Genomic DNA, 22713 nt, shown 5'->3' on the forward strand with positions numbered 1-22713 from the left:
TTTTGAGGACAAATTTGAATTTATTCCTTTTTGGAAAAAGGCTGTAACATAACAAAATGTGGAAAAAGTCTGTGTCTGTGTAACAGCTCTTATGAACTACTGACACTCTAATCCATTCCTTAACTGTCCTTTGTTGAACCTAGTGTTTAGAGACCTTGGTTGGCCTGCTTCATGGCACCCCTCATCCACGTTATGTGGTCAGGAAAGGGTTAGGAAGTGCAACCAACACAGTGGCAAACGCAGGATTTCTAGAGGGGAGTTTCCAAATGCTTGATTTTAGAGCGAGTGGGCAGAATTAGTACTTAACCAGCTTTAATATGCGTCAAACAATGTGTATTGTGTGTCATAATTCCAGCATATACAGGATCACAGTAAGTCATTCGATGCGGCAGTAAGCCATCCTGCCTGAGCTGAATGTCTTTATTTTAGATGTGAGCACCATTCCAGAGCATTGGAGCAAGTCTGGGAGCCTGGAGGAGCAGCAGAAGAACCTAGCACTGCCCTGGATATATATTTACATATTGGGCTCTATAGCAGTGCATCCCTAACAGTGCATGTTTTCCAGATTTGGTGCACAGGTTATTTATTACTGGCTGATACATGTTAAAAGATCCACAGGTGGTGCTAATTGTTTAATTTGTGATACTGAGAAGAACATGTAGCACTAGTAAAATTCTATTATATTACTATTTCTACTGTGGTCATGGTATGTGCTGGGGAGGGGGGGTTTCCAGGCAGACGGAAACCCCCCCTGCATTTGCCTATGCAGCAAAGAGTAGTTCCAGGTGCCTGGTACTGGCAGCAACTAGGGCATCATGTTGTTGACCAAGGGTCTGATTCTGCAAGGATCGCAATTGCAAAGCTGCTCGCAGGCTGCTTTGCAATGCGATCCTTGTAATCATGCAAATACAGCAGAAGGTGTATGACACACCCCCTTCTGCATTTGAGATCCCAGCGTTGCAGTGCTGGGAGCACCATCTCGACCATCGATGGTCGCGATGGTGGACGGCGCTGGGCGGCCGGCCAGCTGAGTAAGCCTCAGCTTACTCAGACTGGCTGGCTTGCGAGCCCAGCAGACTGTACGTCCACGCAGTCTCTGGGCTGGCAACTCTTGTTAAACGGGACGGATACACCCTGTTTCCAGGAACGCCTGCCTCCCGTGCACCGCTTCTTAAATGCCTCAGTCAGTCAGGCAGAGGCATTCAAGGGCTAGCGTGCTTGTTAGCAGGACCCATTCTGCACACTTGCAGAATAGTTCCTGTGCATGCGCAGGTTCCCGATAATAGGGAATCTGCGTTCAGCAGTGCAATTGCGTGCACTGCTGAATTAGCACTAAGTCTGAAAGTGTTTGGTTTGACCGATTGTAAGCAAAATTACAAACAATCTATAAACTCTTACTGGCGCGCAGTAGGTCGATCCTGTCACAAAAGATGTCAGAGTTTTAATAGAGGAGTACAGTCAATTCATATCAGCAACCAGTTTCATGTTTTCTAATGACTGAGGAACATGGCCAGAGTCAAACATTTAAATTCATGAGAAGATCTCACTACACTCACACTTGGACTAATGTAGTGCACTGTACCTGGGTACAAAGAAGAATAATTGCTCCACTTGCAGCTGGTATAAAATGCAGTAGCCAAGCTATCAACTAACTAGCTCCATTCCAGCCACATAACATGTGCCCTTCATTCTCTTTGCTGGCTGCCTATAAATTGGAGAATCTGTCTGAATATTGACATTAAAATCGCCAAATAATCTGGATCCTACATACTTGAAACAGCATGAGTACCTGTCATGTGAATATGTACACATTTGAGTGTGTGTGTATAATATATAATCACACACACTACCATTCAAAAGTCCAGTGAATAACATGAAATGGTAAAAAGGCGAGTGGTAAAATGCTAGACATTAAAAAAAAAAAAAAAGTGAAAAATAATGTAAATGTCAGAGTTCTAAAAAAAAAAGGCTATTTTCAGGGAACAAGTAAAGAACTTACAGCTGTTCTGCAGCAATGAAAGTAATTTAAGCCTTGAAAGTTGATGCAGATGTGTTCTACAGTACAAGTGTCCCAATTTCTGTTAAATACTTAATTACAAATCCCCAGTCTGTATAAAAAGGGATCCAGTCTAAAGATCTACAGTAAAAAGGTCGACAATGTTTAGATAGACACCAGATGTTAGACAGTCAATAGGCCGACAGGGACAAAAGGTTGACACACTAAAGGTCAACATATAAGAAGGTCGACGGCTACAAATGGTTGACAGGATAAAAGGTTTGACACAAAAATGGTCAACACGTTTTTTGTTTTTTTTTGTGTGTGTGTTTTTTTAGGGTTAGGCACCATGAAGGAGGTTTAGGGTTATGCACTTACCAGAGGGTTAGGGTTAGACTCTAGAAGGGACATCCAGGGTGAAGATTAGGGTTAGAAAACAAAGAAAAATGTGTTTATCATTTTTGTGCCACCCTATTGACCCTGTTGACCATTTGTCCCTGTCGACCTTTCTCGCTGTCGATCTTTTGTCCCTGTCGATCTATTGACTGTCTAACATCAGGGGGTAAATTTACTAAGATGGGAGTTCTATTTAAGAAGTAATGTTGCCCATAGCAACCAATCAGATTCTACTTCTCATTTATCTAGCAACTTCTAGAAGATAATACCGGGAATCTGATTGGTTGCTATGGGCAACATCACTTCTTAATAGAACTCCCATCTTAGTAAATTTACCCCCTGGTGTCTATCTAGACATTGTCTACCATTTTACTGTAGATCTTTCAATCCACATCTGTATAAAAACAGTGTTGGAAAGACTTTCACCCTCGGAAACATTATTTGGGCAATATTGCACTGCAGGAAGTAGTATATTGTTATCTTAATGGGAGAAAAGCAAGATTAACAGACCATTATAACCATTAATAGTGTAGGTATTTCCATTAGAGAACTAAGGTGTCAATGAGTACAGTTTCCTACACCATCAAAAGGCACTTGGAAACTGGAGAAAACACAAGCAGGAAGAGGTCTGACAGACCCAAAGCCACATCAGAATCAGAAGATAGGTTTTTAGAGTCAACAGCTTGCGGCTCACAAGACACCAGCTTCAAGCACAGCTTAATACTGGTCGAAGTAAGCAAGTCACAATTTCAACTGTGAAGAGAAGACTTTAAGCTGCAGGTTTGGCAGGTCGAGTGGTAGTAAAAAAGCAATTGCTAAGATGGCAAAATAAAAAGAGGGCCCAAAAAGAGAGGCCATGAAGCACTGCCAGTGGACTACTGAAGACTGGGAGAAGGTCTTAGTGACCAATGTATCACAATTTGAAATCTTTTGGTCATCACGTAGGGTTTTTTGGTATGAGTAGGTGAAAGGATGGTTCCTCAGTGATATGCGGCTCTTTTGAACAAATGTAGGGTGTGAATTGGCTCTAGGTCTTGAGATAATGACTACTCACAAGTAATACCGAACTTGCCCATAACACGTGCCTATGAGAATCCATGAATATTGTAGGCGTTCACTCCGCAATCACTCTAGAATATTCCCACTTTCTATTTAAGTAATCTGCCGACCAACCAGGGGTGCCTAACCCTATTCTCTCCCCCCCCACCAAAACCTAACCCCGCTAGGCTCCCTGATCCTATCCCCACTCGCGCCCCCCCCCCCCCCTTGGCTAACGCTAAGGATGCCCCAGACTTACCTTCGTTTGGGATGGCGTCCCCAGTATTACGGTCACATGACTACATCCCCAGCAGTCAGTTGACTGTTGTCTATTGTGTTTTTTTTTTTGTTTGTTTCTCGTCTATGTTTCATAAAACTTAGAGCCAATCTTTTGTGAAACCGAAGTAATATTCAGATTTATCACCACAAAGTTACCCCAAAATCGATCTAATATGATTGGCAGTGTTATATCTATAAATATCAGTGAAGTATTCAAAAATATAAGAGATGTGAAAAATATATCAAGTAAATGAGGTGATAAAATATTCTTTTCAATCATCTGTGTGCATTTTTGTATCCTTTATTCATATATACAGCCATTGCCAAAAGTTTTGAGAATGACACAAGTATTGGTTTTCACAAAGTTTGATGCTTCAGTTTTTTTTAGACCTTTTTGTCAGATGTTACTATGGTATACTGAAGTAAAATTACAAGCATTTCATAAGTGTCAAAGGCTTTTATTGACAATTACATTTAAGTTTATGCAAAGAGTCAGTATTTGCAGTGTTGACCCTTCTTTTTCAAGACCTCTGCAATTCGCCCTGGCATGCTATCAATCAAATTATGCCTAATCAATGCTGGTAGTTTGTCAAATTTGTGGGTTTTTGTTTGTCCACCCGCCTCTTGAGGCTTGACCACAAGTTCTCAATGGGATTAAGGTCTGGGGAGTTTCCTGGCCATGGACTCAAAATTTTGATGTTTTGTTCCCTGAGCCACTTATCACTTTTGCCTTATGGCAAGGTGCTCCATCATGCTGGAAAAGGCATTGTTTGTCACCTAACTGTTCTTGGATGGTTGGGAGAAATTGCTCTTGGAAGATGTTTTTGTACCATTCTTTATTCATGGCTGTGTTCTTAGGCAAAATTGTGAGTGATCCCACTCCCTTGGCTGAGAAGCACCCCACACATGAATTTTCTCAGGATGCTTTACTTTTGGGTGAAGTACTGGAAGGCAGATACGGGATCTAAGAGAGCCCTTCAACCTCTGCCTTTTGCTGGCAGGATGTTGTTTGGTCCAGAATTGGATAAAATCGTAGCTACCTTGACAGCAGCAAAATCTGCTGGATTGCCATCTGCGACTATCTCTAAATATAGGCACTCTTCGTTTCGGACCTTTCCCCCGCAAGGAAGGGCAAAGAGACAGTCTTTTTCCAGACAAAATAATTTCCGCAGGAAGAACAGACCGCAGACCAAGAAATCATGGTCGGCCAGACGTCCAGCTTCCAAGCCGGATGATAAGCCATCTGCCTGATGGGGCGGGCCTCCACCTGGGGGCTCTCAGGGTGTTAGGCAGACTTCTCCAGTTTTCCTACGCCTGGCATCAGACAACAACGGATGCTTGGGTTCGAGAAGTGGGCCCTCAAGGATATGCCCTTCCATTTCAGAGCCATTACCCTCTGAAGTTTTTTTTTTTTTGTACAACTCCTCCATCAGACCCGGTCAAGGCCCTGGCCCTTCAGGAGGCTGTTTGTGCCCTGCTGGTTTCAGGGGTAATAATCCCTGTTCCTGTGGCCCAACAGGGAAGGGGTTATTATTCAAATTTATTTTTGATTCAGAAGCCAAATGGGTCTCATCGCCCTATTCTGAATCTAAAATCTCTCAACAGGTTTAGCCATGTGCCCAAGTTTTGTATGGAAACCCTACGGTCAATTATGCTGGCAATGGAGCCTGGGGATTTCATGGTTTCCATGGACATACAGAATGCGTATCTGCATGTGCCTATTGCCACTCTCACCAAGTGTTTCTGAGGTCTGCTGTTCATCAGCAACATTACCAGTTTCAAGCTCTGCCCTTTGGTCTGTCCACAGCCTCTCTGGTGTTTTACCAAGATAATGGCAGTCATGACGGCTCATCTCAGACGACAAGGAGTCAGGATACTGCCATACTTGGACAACCTCCTAATATTGGCGCAGTCTCCGGAGATGTTACAAAGTCATCTCCAGCTGACAATTGCCTGTCTACAGGACCGCGGTTGGATAGTCAATTGGAAAAAGTCTTCTCTTTCTCCAACTCAACACATGGTTCTTCTGGGGGCGCTACTAGATTCTCTGGCACAAGGGGTCTTTCTACCAGGAGAGAAGATTTCTGTTATACAATTGTGGGTATGCAAATTGCTCCACAATCAAAGAGTATCAGTTCACTCAGCAATGCAGGTCCTGGTGTCCATGGTATCTACCTTCGACATGTTGGCATATGCCCAGTTTCATTCCAGGCCCATGCAGCGATGTATTCTGTCTCAGTGGGACAGTCAGTATCATGTGATAAGGTCTCAAATGATCCTCATCTCGCCAGAGGTTCAGCTCTCTCTCCTGGGGGCCCATCTAAACCAGGGTCACCCATTATGGATCTCAAATTGGGTTCTCCTCACCACAGACGCAAGTCTTCAAGGATGGGACGCTTTGACAGGTCATCACGCCTTTCAGGGAAGATGGATCGGGAAGGTCACCTGCCCATAAATATTTTAGAGCTTTGTGCAGTGCACAAGGCGCTTATTCTGGCACAGGACCTCCTTTAGGACAAGCTGGTCCAGATTCAATCCGACAACGCGACCACAGTGGCCTACATCAACCATCAGGGAGGCACACGAAGTCCGGCAGCCATGAGGGAAGTGGCAAACATTCTGGTTTGGGCAGAATGCCATCTTCCAGCAATCTTGGAAATATTCATCCCAGGAGTCCTCAAATGGGAAGCAAATTTCCTAGGTCGTCAGGACATACACGCCGGAGAATGGGCTCTCCACCCGGACATCTTTCAGCTCCTGGTGGACAATTGGGGACGTAGACCTCATGGCATCGCGTCAAAACCACAAGGCCTCCAGGTAAACCAGGACAAGAAACCCTTTAGCCGCCTTCGTGGACGCTCTGGCGGTGAGATGGAATTTCAGGTAGCTATACTGGTTTCCTCCAATCTCCCTCCTACCAAGGGTCCTCATAAGATATAAGCAAGAAGGCGGCAAGGTGATACTTATAGCCCCGGATTGGCCCAGGCGACATTGGTTCACTGATCTGACATGTCTATCCTTAGACAATCCTCTTCCTCCATAGTCGGATTTGCTAGGACTGGGTGCCTGCCTACATCCGGATCTACCTAGTCTGGCTTTGACGGCGTGGCTCTTGAGTTTTCCTACTTAAAAGCTAAGGGTTTTTCTACTTCTGTGATTCAGACTAGCTCAGGGCAAGAAAGCCTTCCTCTTTCCTTTTTTCAATGGTGTGCCCACAGAAAGTATGACCCTGAGGTTTTCAGGGTCTCCCGAGTTCTTGCTTTTCTCCAGGCTGGACTAGACATAGGTCTTCGCCTTGCTACCTTGAGAGTTCAGGTTTCTGCAATGTCAGATTTGTTCCAGCGCAGAATTGCTCCTCTGCCGGATGTTAGAACATTTTTGCAGGGTGTTCTCCGTCTTCAACCTCCATTTGTCCCTCCAGTGGCACCGTGGGATTTATCCTTGGTTCTCAGGGTGCTGCAGGCTCCTCCCTTTGAGCCCTTTGACAAAGTGGACCTCAAATGGTTGACTGCAAAGGCACTTTTTCTCCTCGATATCTCCTCAGCTTGCAGAGTTTCTAATTTGGCATGGCTTTTATGTCGCTCCCCATATTTAAATTTTCATCAGAATAGAGCTGTCCTCTGTACACGGACGGGTTACCTTTCGAAGGTGGTATCCCGTTTTTATATGAATGAAGAAATTGTAGTCCTGGCTTTTCAGTCTTCAAAACTTTCTACAGGTGAAGCTTCCCTGGATGTGGTTCAAGCCCTTCGTATCTTTGTGGATCGTACCAACTTAATCAGGAAATCAGATGCGCTTATTGTGTTATATGGTTTTCACAAGTGAGGCTGGCAAGGCTGGAAAAAAAAACAGTTTTTTTGGTTTAAACCAGTTTTTTTGCATTAATGTTTAAATGAGAAAAAAAAAGAATCTTGTTTGCCTTGATCAATCACGTTTTAATGCTTTCTAACATTAACAAACCAAAGTTATTAGGGTTTGATATGATTTATTTGATATCTTTCAATAAAACCAATTTTAGACTAAACATAATTAAAACATGCAAAAGTACTTTTCAGAGAAACACACAAACACAAAAAAAGGGAGTTACGCATTAGAACTGGTAGTGTCACTGGCATTAAACATTTTTAATAAAAAAACTAGTTTAGAGGCCGTTTCAGTTCCCAGCCTGTTTCGAAGCTTCGAATGAACTAAACCGAAAGAAGAAAAATTTCTTTACACTAGCTGAAGATGCTTGAGCAGTCAGAAGCTGTTAAATAATGAGAAATACATTAGGGTTAACTTTTTTATGCTCGTCCACCATTCATAAGATTATACTTGTGACACCACAGAGACTAAGGGGGCTATTCAGACCCGGACGCTAAGCCGCAATCGCTCACATCCAAAAGGGGTCGGGTATGCAATTTCCGCGATCGCATGGTCCGGTGTAAGGACGCCCTCTGTCTTAGAGAGCGACGGCAGAGTGTGCGCATGCCGGTATAAAGACGCCCACTTTTCTTACTTGGCACATGTCATTTCCAGGAAGTGTTCGATTAATCAGACCCATCGGAGCTGCAAGCAGCGCTTGAGGTAGACCCTACCCCACCACAAGCACTGCAATCACTGCAGGCTGAAATACAACCAAGTGACGTGTACAATGACGCATCCATGCTAATTATGCACACCCATAAAACTTCCGTTTTGACACCCATACACGCCTGCGATCGCAGCACCACTCTCCTGTTTACAAGCACCTTCCCCTGTCACCACCCACAAACGGCACTCTGTCACTCAAAGTAGCGCTCAGTCTTTGTGCTACGAGCGCACGATTCCCGATCGCATTCACTGAAGGAGCTACAGCCACACCACACTGGTCTGATCTTGGAGCTATGCAGTATTGGGGCTGGTTAGTGCTTGGATGGTAGACCACCTGGGAATACCAGGTGCTGTAGGTACTTTGGTAATTAAAGGTGTGGCATTTTCACATGTGTACACAGTTCCTTGCATAGATAAGCCACTCTGTTATAAGCTCCATATGCTACTAAGCTTCAGGCTGTTCGTAGTTCATTGGGAGCCTGGATTGCATAGACTCTGCTAAGAGTATATATGTATGCATTATTTGTGGCCTTTTTAAAAGCTGTGTGTTACAAAATTTAACCTAGCACTGCTGTCTCTCCTTATAGCCCTCTACTACAGGTGCCTTAGGACTGGTCATACAGAGCTCTATATTCTACTAGGCCTCAGGCTGTTCGTAGTAAATTAAGGGTTTGAAAGGCATATACTTAATATATATGCATTATATGTGACTTATGAAAATCTGCTGTGTGTGGTGCTGTCTTTTCATGTGTAAATAACTGTCAGTTATAACCTATCACTGCTGTTTCTCCTCATAACCCTCTAATACAGGTGTGTGGGAAATTTGGGTGTGAAACATGGTCACATGGGATTTTGGAAAATCCGTGTTATGTCCAAAGAATCTGAAAAACGGGGCGTAAGCCCTTGTGCTGATAGATTTTATACAAAACTGTTAAGTAGTCACTACATCAGTCAAACCTACCAGCTTCTGGACAGGAACTCCCTGGGGTTTCCTTTTCCCAGATTATGGACCAATATACCTCTGCTTGGGTAGGCAGGTTATACAGAGGCTGAGTTATGCTGCCTTTGTGGTTTCTGGGAGACTGTCAGTTATAACTGTACTTCACATTTACTAGTTTGTGAAGGTTAGCACATCACATTGTGCCTTTGTAAAAGAAGTGCTCCAATTGGCCCCAGCTGTAGTGGCTAAATTGTGGTTCACATTCTTGTGGAAAACGGGCTGCCCATTCTCCTCCCTCCTAATTAATTAGGGAAAATCTGTCAGTTGAATGCTGACCAGGGTAAGGGGAGAGTTGGTTTATCCCTGTGTCTGCCTTGCTACTAGGAAGGTGTAAACACTGGAATCATACTGAATTGGGTTGATTGTGATTTAGTACCTATTTAACTATTTTGCGATATATGCATAAAGATCTTGCAAACTGATGTGGCCTTATGCTACTGTTTTCTTTAAAAAAAAATATGGGTAAAACCGAGCGCGGGCATATTTCTTTTCTGTTTTGTTTTAATTAAGGCTATAAAAAGCCTAGTTGGGTGTGGCTAACAGCCAGCCCTGTATAGATGTGTCCCTCTGTATCTAGGAGGTGAGTACATTTAACTGCAATGTAATGATGTGCTAGGCATATATGCTAGTGTTAGGGACCTGCAGAAAAATGGGGTCCCTTGATGCTGGGCTGCAGGCTTAAATGCTTTGATCAAATCATGACAAAATCCCCTTTGTTTTATTTGCTGCACACACATAAATTTGCAGTATATTATTGTTAGCGCCGACAGCACAGATGGTGTAGTGGTTAGCATTCCTGCCTCCCAGCGCAGAGGTTGTGGGTTCATCTCCCACCTTGGCCCGAAATTCTTCCTGTGTCCATGTACTCTGCTTTTCCAGAAAGTAGTGAAATCTCAGCATCTATTCGGAGGAAGTAAGGGCAAAAGGTTGACGCCTTATATCCCTTTCCAGTACCATCGTTATCTGCCTTTAAATGTTCCACTGATAAGAGACTTGAAGCCTGCCTCAGGGCAGTCCTTTCTCTATCAGGAGCTGTTAGGTGCCCGGCCATGGTACGGCCTGGATTTCCAAATCAAGGCACACACAATCTGTCTCTCACCATAAGTATGACTGTCCCTGTCATGGTGGTTGCAGATGTACCATCTCAACAAGGGTCACCCATTCTGGATCCAGATTGGGTACTCCTCACGAACAATGCCAGCTTCCGCAGTTGGGGAGCATGGACAGGTCGACACACGTTTCAGGGAAGATGGACAACAACGGAAAGCAGTCTGTCCATGAACGTCCTGGAACTAAAGGCAGTATTCAAGAACGCTTGTTGAAGCTCAGTAAATGCTAAAGGAGCAGGCCTGTACAAATACAAACCAACATTGATACCGCAGTAGCCTACCTCACCCATCAGGAAGGCACTTGGAGCCAGGCTGTCATAGCGAAAGTAGCAAACATTCTGATTTTGGCAGAATGTAGTTTTTCCAGCAGGACCAGCTGTGTTCATACCAGGAGTCCTCAATTTGAAAGTGGACTTCGTAAGCCAGCAGCATATACATGCCAGAGAGTGGGCTTTTCAGCCACAGGGGTTGCGGAGCCTTGTGGACAGATGGGAACTTCCAGTGGTAGACCACATGCCTCGGGTCACAGCCACAGGGTCCCCGGGTTCGGGCCAGAACCAGGGATCCTGTGGCTGAGTTTGTAGACGCTCTGGCAGTAGGGTGAAACTTCAGACTGGCGTATTTTTTGTTTCTTCCGGTTTCCCTTATTCTAAGGTTTATCAGGAAATACAAACAGGAGAGTGCAACAGTAATACTAAAAAAAAAAAAAAAAAAACTTGGTCTTCGGGACTGCTCCAGCAGTCCCACTGTTAGTGTGGTGCCTTCTTGCACCAAACAGAACAACTGACTGCATGTGACCAGGGGCAGGGTATATAGGGGGGACCTTGTGCATCCTGGGAGCTGAGAGCTTGGATTAACTGTTTGGTGCCTGGATGAATCCATATACCCCAGAGTAATGGCTGTGGACCCCATGGACCTCGAAGAAAAAGAGTTAACGAAGGCATGTTATACCATAACTCTTATTATATAATATTTATTATATTTATTTATTTAACTACAATGTAATGTCCTGGGCCAAAGTATATTTCCATAAGATGTTTTATTTCAAGTCCATTTTTATATATATTTTCCTGCGGTCTGAACCCAATCACCGGGGGTTTGGACATTTCTAAAATGCTGAACATTGCCGGTGGTTTGAGAATATCTGTCCAAACCACTGAAAAATAAATCAATATGGGTTCAAACCCCCAGCAAAATCACTGTTTAGTAATTTTAACCATATACCTGCATAATATCTGTGAAAAAGATAAGCCCTATTGTAAGGTTTTAGAATGGAAACTAGAGAAGGAAAGTAGCATGTTGCGATCAGTGGGCCTTGTTTTCTAATAGTGACATGCAAAAAATTGATTGAATCTACATCTATTGTGTAAGAAAGGTTAACAGGACTAAAAGTTTTATTATGGTTCTCCAATAAACAGCACAAGTCTATTTTGTCACCTGTACACCATAAAAAGATGTTATCTATATAACGAGAATAATCTAAAATGTGTATTGATACCACAGGACTAGAAAAGAAAATTAACTTCTAAACTACAAACAGAAGTACATTGGTGCGATGGTCACATTGAACCCCCTTGCTCAGCCTAATGTTTGTAGGAAGAACCGCTGAATTTCAAAATAAGAAACTTTTGGCCTAAGGCTGCCAAGAAAAAAATGCTGACACTCGAGCACACTGTGATTCAAGAAAGTTTGTGAACCACTGGTTTAAATACATCCCGATACTGGAAAATATACAATGGGTATTCACTATCTTGAGGCCATTGTTTAATTAACTAAGCCTCAGCAAATACCTGAATATTTTTTTTAAGGGAACTATGCCATAGGTAATAAAAAACAATTTGATAAGCTTAACTATTGAGGTAAGATTAAATCATCAATTAATGCTATAATTCTTAAATTGTTTAATTATCTTGAATGTATTTGTAGATGGAAATATTTTGAGTCAAGTTTTTTGCTCTATTTGGCAAGCATTAAAAATTCTACTTTTTCTATTAAAAAAAAAAATCTATATCTTTCAATATACAGAGAATTATTATCTTACCCACACAACAAATTGTTATTACAGTCTTTTTAAAAGAATGCATTTAAAATAAATAATGACTTTGGAAGAAATTCTCACATATGTTAACAAACCCTAAAATGAATTGCTGGCTGTGTAAAAAGAACATCCAACACTTATTTTTATATATATCCATTTTGAAACATCCCTTTTCTTTTCTTAACTGATAGAATGGAGAGAATACAGTTTATTGCGCACTCTACAAGGAAATTAATTGTTTTTTTTTTCTATGTGTGTGTTCAGGATGAAGCCAGACAATCTTATATAGAAATTGTTTCTAATCTCATCTCTTCTGAGTCTCCTACCACAAATCTATTATCGACATCATCAGGAGCTGAACAGAAATATGAAACACTACAAGTTTCTTGTCAGAATAATATAACTACAATATTTCTGGATAGGCCAGAAAAGAAGAATGCTATCACTTTGCAGGTGAAGTACATGTTGTATTGTCTTTGTGTATTGTTTTGTCCAGTGTGTCTCTGCTTACTGTTGACATATATCAATTTGACCTAATTATGCTTCCACTGCATTTGCCTGCATGAGAAAATACAGTAAAAGTACACTTGCTAGATCTCCTCATGTCTTATTATGGGCTGTTAGTAATTGGAAACAGACCATTGAGATTTTGCCAGTGAATTATGGCTTACCACTGACTTTAAGCAGTTTCTTATGCCAGGGGCATGTCAGTTTCTGAGTTTAATGTTGTTTTTTGACACGCTCTCTCTTGACAGCAACTTTGCTTTTTGGGTTTTTTTTTTTTTTTTTCAGTTAACTCTGACAGTCAGTTTATAGTGATAATGTGTTGTAGCCAGTATGATTTTTAATTTATATTATTGCTAAGCAAACAAGTAGTCATTATCTAAAATTCTGATTTAAGTTTTGAGGCAAAATTGCAGAAGCGAGAATTTCTGGCAAATACTATTTGAGTTGTTCTTTTCTTTTGCCATTTTTCGGAATGCCATTCTGCACTGCATTTGTAAATTCATATTTATAGAATGTTAGTCTATATGGGGAACGATGACTTTCATTCACTCTGCCATGTGGTGTGGATGTTGTAGGACTGGGAATACTTGAGGCCAAATGCCGGCGAAACATGAAATTTCTGCAGAATAGTCTCATTTCTTTTTGAACATTTCCCTAATTTATATTCCTAGTCCTAAATGCCAGTTTTTATTGGCTTTATTTTTTTATTTCAGATGTATGAGGAGATTGGTCTGGCTTTAGAAGAGGCGACAAGAGATGATTCTGTTATTACTGTCTTGACTGGTATGTTGTTTACTGAATATTTATATGCACTCTGTTATAACCTGTTGGATCACACACAACTATATGTGGGTTTGTATTACTCTAAAAGCACATTAGGTTTGTTTTTAGAATACATTTTTTATTTCCATTTCAACATAAGCAGCACAGGTAGGTCTAATATCTGGAAGAAAATACTGAAATCACTAGATGTAAAATATGTGTAGTATCATAATAAAAAATATATTACTATGGGGGAGATTTATCAAGTCTTGGAGAGAGAGAGAGATGAAGTGGAGAAATTGCTCATGGCAACCAATCAGCTACTGTAATATATCTAGCACAGTCTGTAAAATGACACTTAGAAGCTGATTGGTTGCTATGAGCAACTTCACTTTATTTCTCTCCAAGATTTGATAAATCTCCCCCTATATTGTGAGTAACTATGTCATCCGTTATACATTACAAGTGGTATCACAAATTATAACTATCTTTTATAGTAAAACCTTACACAAATAACTGGTTTTGTTTCAAATAGAAACATGTATTTTGAATGAAAAGTACATCTAGTAGTATGTCTGAGGCCTCTTGCCATTATTTGGTCACAGAACTCGGTGACTAATATTCTTATTTTATATAATTTTGTTGGCTGTTAGATGGTGGTTATGGGCATATTAAGAAGTTATATCTAATATTAGTAGTATACCGCGCTTTCAGAAATGCTTCAGTGCTCTTCCTATGATACCTCGTTGTTTAATGCCATATTTTTCTTAATGTTATTTGGACCACATCCGGTCCTGACCTTTCATGATTTAAATCAACAGGGTTGCACGATTTAAATCAAACGATGTAGCTGTAGCTCTGGATCATGCACAAAGACGCAACTGCACAATCTGTGATGTCGTACAAGTGTGGAAGAAGCTGTTAGATGATCTTGAAGAGATTGGACACTAGAGCAATGTAGTAAAGATGGCAAAGGCAATAGCTAAAATTGCACTCACAGATGCCCACTTGCTGGCTAATCAACTTGATCCTAGGTACAGAGGAGTAAAGCTTAGTCCTGCTGAAATTGAGACTGCTATAGAGTTTGCTCATGCCAATAATCGTCAAATTATGCAGGTCATCATCAACTTTCATGCATCCATGAAACCATTTGCACTATACATGTTTGAAGTGGATGCCAAGTATCTCCTCTAGCCTGGTGGTTGTCCTACGCAGCTCAACTTCAGTTAGACACTTCTGTAGTAAATCTTCTGAAGCAGATGTTCACTGCAGTTTCATCAAGTGCAGGAATTGAAAGGATTTTTGTACAGTCCAAAACACGCAACAGATTGGGAAATGAAAAAGCAGCTAAGCTGGTTGCATTCTACAGAACCTTTTCTGTTGAGGACAAACGTGAGGACGTGGACAAAGACATGTACATGTTTGTCAGACTCAAACAACTGAGTGAAATTCAGAGCCTACTTGTACTTCTTGATGCAACTGTTTAGTGTGTATTCTATTACTGTGTTCATTTTGTTACTGTTCTCACTTCAAAAATTGTTAATTTATTACTGAAAACAAGATTTAAACATCTAAAATGAAACAGTTTACTTAAAAAAAAATTTTATAAACAAATCCTCTTTAAATCCAAAAAAACGATTTAAATCAAATAAATCCGATTTAAATCAAATAAATCCGATTTTTTTTTTTTTTTAATTATTTATAAAAAAAATCACATTTTTATGCAACCCTGAACCACACTATATCAAGACTGTTCATACAAATTTGTATATAGTTGCCTGTACTTTAGTTACTATCCTCTTTATTGCTTATTCTTCCCCATTTGGTGCTGCTGCACCCTCAGTATTTTCCTGGACTAATATGTGATCTTTCTCTGCCAGCCATATGCCAGCATGGCGTCAGGATGTCCTGTCATTGCTATCTCCCATTGCTCATTTATAGCTTGCACATTCATGTTTTAATTGGTCCCATTGTTTCAGTGACCGCCTCCTTTATAGTTCTTTTTCCTGTGTCTGTTAACTTTTGACTCCCCATTATGGCTCCTAAACGACCGAAAGTGTCAGGTCTGTTCCTCCGGTTAGTTATTTTTAAACCCTGCCCTCTGGTTCAAGAGGATTGAGTGTTTCAGAGACTCAGAGGAAGGGACGCTCCCCCCAGCTGAGGCCAGACCCGCTAGTTTCATCCCAAGCCCGGTGTCTGGTACTGTGGGTGACGCTGAACCACTTAAAGTAGAGACGGTGAAACAACATCTCTCCCTCTTTAAGGTGACAGTTGAATTGCGAGCTACTCTTCTGTCCTGTCCACAATCTATTGATGATGTGGGTGGCCGTACAGAACACCTGGAAACCAAAATGGGCGAGGTGGTCGGATCCCATTATGACTTAATAGTTCTTCACAAAGCATTGCCGGGGAAGGTAATAGCTCTGAGGGACAAGGTCAGTGATTTGGAAGATAGATCACGTCAAAACAACCTTAAACTACGAGGCATACCTGAATCCATTCCACACGCTGGTCTCATAGACTTTGCTACAGATCTTTTTTAGAAGCTATTGCCAACTACAAATATTTCTGATCTACTCATGTCTGTATCCACCGCATTCCAAAGACCAAAAAGGCTTCAGAGGATCCTCTCATGAGGATGCACTTTTTCCATATTAAAGAGGCATGCCTTACAGCTGCCAGACCGTGGTCAGATTATGCGCTGGCCTTGGGAGATCTTCAGGTCTTTGGCGATATTTCTTCAGCTACTTTTGCCAAGTGTCTGTCTCACCAATCCTCTGAGAGAGGTAAATATTACCTAGAGATGGGAAGTCCCAACAAAATTGATTTTCTCACAACAGGACGACTGCTAAATATCTACTTTTGAGGTAGCCTCCAAGCTGCTCGTCTCTTGGAACATTGCTGGAACTTCTCCACAGAGCTCTTCTGGCTCCATGATCTTGTTGGACTGGTCCACAATGGGGCCAACGGGATGACTCTGCATTTTGCCATGTAGTTAATGTCTCTTGGCACCTTTTCCTGAGCTGTTATATTGCATTCTATTTAATAGAGGTTTGGGTTTTTTTTGCAGGTCTTTAGTCTTTACTAACTCTATATAATGTTGCCTGCTACCACCTGTTGCTTCTTAGCTATCTTTATATATATATATATATATATATATATATATATATGTATTTTATATACATGTATCTGACCTTCACTGTACTTGATAACTTATATTGTGTTCTGGTGTGATTTTCAGCTATGTTCGTGTTTTATAGATTGCAATTTTGTGCCCGTTCCCCCACTCTGTGGCATTGTGTTAGTCTGTAGGCCATACACATTGTCACTCAAGTTATTCTGTTTTTGTATTTTAATGTTCTTTCTCTTTATAAGAGTGATGGCAAATGGGCCTCTAACTGCCATCTCACCATTAGGGCCGCTACGCTTTGGCGGCCCTTTCTAGCTCCTAGTGAAGCTATTTCAGTTTTATTGTTTTCTAACTTTTCTCATCCCTTACACCTGGGTATGCAGCTATAATTCATACTTCTAGACACAGGTTTTACATTATTTTCCTTTCATCCTGCTGTGGTTAATGTAATATCTCTTAATGCTAACGGACTTCTTTCTCTCCATAAGCAGAAATTGGCCTCAAGGAACTTTGCCAAATTAAAGGCTCATGTAGCGGCTGTACAGTAAACTCACTTTAATAAGGCCTTCGCCTTAAGTACCCCCATTGCTATGCGTCAAATGGCCCGCATAAAAGAAAAATGCTGGAGTGCCTAGTTTTAGATAGATCACACCCTACTTTTAAGCTAAACAGCCCCCCTTCACAGGACCTTTCTCATGTCTTTCACCAACTCTTAGCGGAGTATGACTTGTTTGACGTGTGAAGGGCAAGATATCCCATGGTTAGGGACTACATTTTCTCACATGTTTACAGTTAGGATTAAGCTGGTTTTGTCCGATAAGTGGACCATACAGCAAATTCCGAAAATCACCATATTGCCTATGTCCTGGTGGAATCATTCCCCCCCTTTTTCTGTTGTGGGATGTGGGCTCTAAAAGGAATCCCCATCTGCCTTGGTGCTTGGGAGGCCATTTGCTAGCAAAACTCGAGCCTAAACAAGTCCTTCAACAATCCCTGACTTTGTTAGTGGATATGAACAAAGCAGTGGACATCTACTTTTAATTTGTGGTGTTTTCTTAAGGCTGTAGTAAGAGGGACCACAATCCAATGAAGAACAAGAGGAAAAGGTCTGTGTTTGGTGCACTAATTGGGATGGCAAGCTAAACTTTGATCCAGAAGGCAACTAGACTCAAAGCTAATTTGAAACGCCAGTCTCCTCTAAAATCTAAGGTCGCTCAGCTGAAGGAGAAACATAAAACTAATCCCAATGATAGTGGTCTTTTAAAAGGAGCTGGTCACAGCTAGAGAGGAGTTGAATATCTACTCTTTACGGGAAGTTCACATGAACTTTTTCTGCCTTAATCAGAAATGTTATGTTTCACATCGAGCTGGTAGACTGCCTGCACAGAAGTTGATTGTGAAATTGGCTCGAGAGCGAATTCGGTCTATATTTAACTCTGTGGGTACAAAGGATGCTGACTCTTTGAATGTAGCAAATGTTTTTGCTGAGTATTACTCTCTACTACTGGCCTGGCCAACCTGTGGCACTCAAGCTGTTGTGTAGTTCTAGCATGCCCTGATACAGTTTTAGCATTTCTTAATAAAAATACTGTGCCAGGGCATGCTGGGAATTGTAGTTTTACAACAGTTGGAAAGCCACAGGTTGGCCAGGCCTGTAGTAAGGATAATACACAGCAAAAACATTTGCCACATTCCAAAGGATGCTCTACTATATAGTCTTGGGGATGATACGAATACTCCTCAACCCACTGCAGAGGGCATTGACCTTTTCTTGAACAATTTTGGTCTCCCCGCTCTTGATTCTGATGTCTGTCAGTCTCTTGGCTCTCGTTGGATGTTAGGAGTAAGTTGTTCGGGCTGTTGATCTCAGGCTTTCGACAAAGCTCTGAGCGCAGATGGTTACATTAATCATTTTTACAAAGTCTTCAAATATGATATAGCTTCTGCTTTGGTGACTGTATTCAATGAAGCCTCTGCAGACATTACCCTTGGAAAATGCTTGAAGCCTAAATTGTGGCCCTTCCTAAATCAGGCAAAATACCTACTTCTGTTAAGAATTATCGCCCTACTGCTATGTTGAACACAGACATCAAACGTTATTCAAAATTGCCAATAGATTGGATCCTTTGCTTCCTTCTTTAGCTCAATTGGATTAAGTGGGATTTGTAAGGGCAGACAGACCCCCAGATAATACCCTCCACGTGTTAAAGCATTCTGGAGAGGTGTGAGGCACTGAAGGAGCCTTTGTGTTGTGTTGTTTTAGAAGTTAAATACTCCTAAATCTGAAGCACTCCCTCTCCTGCATAGTGCCATTGCATCAGTGTCAGAATTGCAGCATAACTTTAAATATACTTTACAATATTACAGTTTTAGCTATTTGGGGGTACAGATTCCAGTGTGTGAGCAAGAGTTGCTTGCTTGTAATTTCAATCCACTTCCCAGTAAAATGGAGAAACTCACAAAAGATTGGATGTTTCAGAAAGTTTCGTAGGTGGGATGGCTTGCAGTGATAAAAATTGTTCTGCTCCCAAAATTCTTATATCCATTCCATACCATGCCCAGAATGATTCCTGTCACCTTGTGTAATACATATATAAAATATTCTACTCTTATGTGTGAAAGGTAAACCTAGAATGGCTAGGTATATATAGACAATGCCTAAGTAAGGGGTCTGGCGTTCCCTAGTTTGGAGAATTACCAGATTACATGCTTGTTAAACCAAGATTGGGAATGGTTTGTGCTTATCTCCCCAAAGTTGTGGGCTGTCTACGAAAGAGATTTATCCCCGCTGTTTTCACTTTCAGGTTTGTTATGGCTCCTTTATCTAGCCGTCCTCATAGTTTTACATCCCGCCACCATTATGACAAAGCATACACTTGGGAAGAATTCGGAGGACATACAGCTGCCTTCCCAAACTCTCTCTCTGGCTGGGAAAGCCCAATTTATTCCAAATTTACAGTTTACTAAGTTGACTAGCAATGGATTATCTACTCCCGGGGAGCATTTGCTAATGGTTTGCTTCCTTTCTGTCATTTACAGTCTGCTTTCGCTATTCCTTCTTGGGATTTTTATAAATATTTGCAACTGAGGCTTTGGCTACAGAGTATACACCTTCAGTATTCAATAACCTTTTCTCCTCTGTATGTACAGTATTAGCTAACTTTTCTTGTACTACCAATAGAGGTGATGTCACTTTGTGGTACCATCTACTACCACATGATGCCAAGAGAGTTACATTTTCTGCCCAACTCAAATGGAAGGATGATCTGTCACGACCACTGTCCATGGTTGTATGGGCAATTATTTTTAAAACTTGTTTCCAGGTTTTCCTGTAATAGTAATCATGCAGAAATGTTCTTTAAATGAATACTAAAGCTGCATACACACACAACGATTTTGTTACCAACGATTTTATGAATGATTTTATGAACGATTTTCTGTCAGATTTTTTAAAGTGTAATGAACGATTTTTTTGAACTACAAATGATTTTTGCATATTCCCTTAATGAAAATCGTTCAGTTGGTCAGTCTGACTAAACTAAAAACGTGAACGCTCATAAACTATAATCGTTCATCGTTTTAACTCAGAAAGTGAACAATTTTTACAACGATTGAATGATAAACTATATCGTTAACGATAATCGTTCAAAAAATCGTGTGTGTGAGCTATAGACCAACCCAGGATAGGCAGCACAAAATCTTGCCCTCTGTATCTAATTATTGCTGGGGCTACTAAAGAGGCTATTGCGCAAGTCTGGCAAACTGTTTTCATTACCTAGCTTATCTGCTATTGAGAAAAAAATTAAGAAACATTTCGAATTTGAAACCGCAAATTGTAGATACTCTACCCTCTCTTTTTAATGAGCTGTTCTGCATACAGTGAACATTGGGAGGAACGGAGAGGTAGTAGAAAGTGCTGTTCATGCTACTACAGATCTTTGTCTTTTGGAGTCTTCTCACTCTGGGCTTTAATGACGAAGTTAGTGATCTACTGCTATGCCTTCCTGCTGTCTATAATAGATGAGTGTGTATTGTATATGTTTGTGTCTGATTTATTCTATGTGGTCTTGTATTTGTTTTTGTGTTGTGTATACTCTCCTGGCCCTTTAACCTTCTTATGTTTTCTTCATGACTTCCTTTTTTCTTTTGTAATACATTTCTTGTGGAAAATTCCATAAACACTAATGTTTTTAAAGAAAATAAATCCATTTTTTTCTTAAGTACGCTAACTCACAATCTATAGGCAATCGATGAATAAAGCACCAGCTTCAGTCGCTAATGCAAAATCAGCCAACCAGAAGCTGCTAACTAGTGCCGACAGCCGTTGTTATCAACATGTATTTGCATCGGTCCTCAGGCACCAGCAATTGATAGAGCTAGTGACAGACCTCTGAAGGTCTGCATCTGTTACTTCAATATACAACCATGGCCAAAAGTTTTAAGAATGACACAAGTATTGGTTTTCACAAAGTTTGCTACTTCAGTGTTTTTAGACCATTTTGTCAGATGCTACTATGGTAAGCTGAAGTAAAATTAAAGACATTTCATAAGTGTCAAAGGGGTCTATTTACTAAGCAGTGTTAAGAGATAGAGTGAAAAGTGATAAGGTGCCAGCCAATCAGCTCCCAACTGTCATCTCACAGGCTGTGTTTAAAAATGACAGTTGGGAGCTGATTGGTTGGCATCTTATCACTTTCTTATCACTTTTCACTCTGTCTCCTAACACTGCTTAGTAAATAGACCCCAAAGTATTTTATTGACAATTACATTAAGTTTATGCAAAGAGTCAATGATTGCAGTGTTGTCCCTTCTTTTTCAAGACCTCTGCAATTCTCCCTGGCATGCTGTCAATCAAATTCTGGGCCACATACTGACTGATGGCCGCCCATTCTTGCCTAATCAATGCTGGTAGTTTGTCAGAATTTGTGGGTTTTTGTTTGTCCACCCGCCTCTTGAGGATTGACGACAAGTTCTCAATGGGATTAAGGTCTGGGGAGTTTCCTGGCCATGGACTCAAAATTTCGATGTTTTGTTCCCCGAGCCACTTAGTTATCACTTTTGCCCTATGGCAGGGTGCTCCATCATGCTGGAAAAGGCATTGTTCATCACCAAACTGTTCTTGGATGGTTGGGAGAAGTTGCTCTTGGAGGATGTATTGGTACCATTTTTTATTCATGGCTGTGTTCTTAGGCAAAACTGTGAGTGAGCTCCCTTGGCTGAGAAGCAACCCCACACATGAATGGTCTCAGGATGCTTAACTGTTGGCATGACACAGGACGAAGACTTTTGGAGGATGGCCTGGTGTCAAGAAGTGGAGGATGGCCTGGTGTCAAGAAGGGCAGCAAAAAAAACACTTCTCTCCAGGAAAAACATCAGGGACAGACTGATATTCAGCAAAAGGTACAGAGATTGGACTGCTGAGGACTGGGGTAAAGTAATTTTCTCTGATGAATACCCTTTCAGATTGTTTGGTGCATCTGGAAAAACGCTTGTGCAGAGAAGGAAAAGTGAGCGCTACCATCAGTCCTGTGTCATGCCAACAGTAAAGCATCCTGAGACCATTCAGGCGTGGGGTTGCTTCTCAGCAAAGGGAGAGGCGATCACTCACAATTTTGCGCAAGAACACAGCCATGAATAAAGAATGGTGCCAAAACATCCTCCAAGAGCAACTTCTCCCAACCATCCAAGAACAGTTTGGCGATGAACAATGCCTGTTCCAGCATGATGGAGCACCTTGCCATAAGGCAAAAGTGATAACTAAGTGGCTCGTGTAACAAAACATCGAAATTTTGAGTTCATGGCCAGGAGACTCCCCAGACCTTAATCCCATTGAGAACTTGTGATCAATCTTCAAGAGGTTGGTGGACATACAAAAACCCACAAATT

At 41.3% G+C, this 22713-nt stretch overlaps 1 protein-coding gene across 3 annotated transcripts in view; it reads left to right on the plus strand.

Moving 5' to 3' along the window:
* Positions 1-22713, plus strand: part of ECI2 (enoyl-CoA delta isomerase 2) — a 75292-nt gene that overhangs the window by 40833 nt on the left and 11746 nt on the right. For all 3 annotated transcript variants that reach the window (XM_088471702.1, XM_088471701.1, XM_088471703.1), the window contains exons 4-5: positions 12693-12881; positions 13649-13718. In XM_088471702.1, the coding sequence (XP_088327828.1) occupies positions 12693-12881; positions 13649-13718 (259 nt within the window). The remainder of the gene's footprint in view (positions 1-12692; positions 12882-13648; positions 13719-22713) is intronic.

The sequence above is a fragment of the Taudactylus pleione genome, unplaced genomic scaffold (genome assembly GCF_031769625.1).
Source record: "Taudactylus pleione unplaced genomic scaffold, aTauple2 ptg000116l, whole genome shotgun sequence".
NCBI lineage: Eukaryota > Metazoa > Chordata > Amphibia > Anura > Myobatrachidae > Taudactylus > Taudactylus pleione.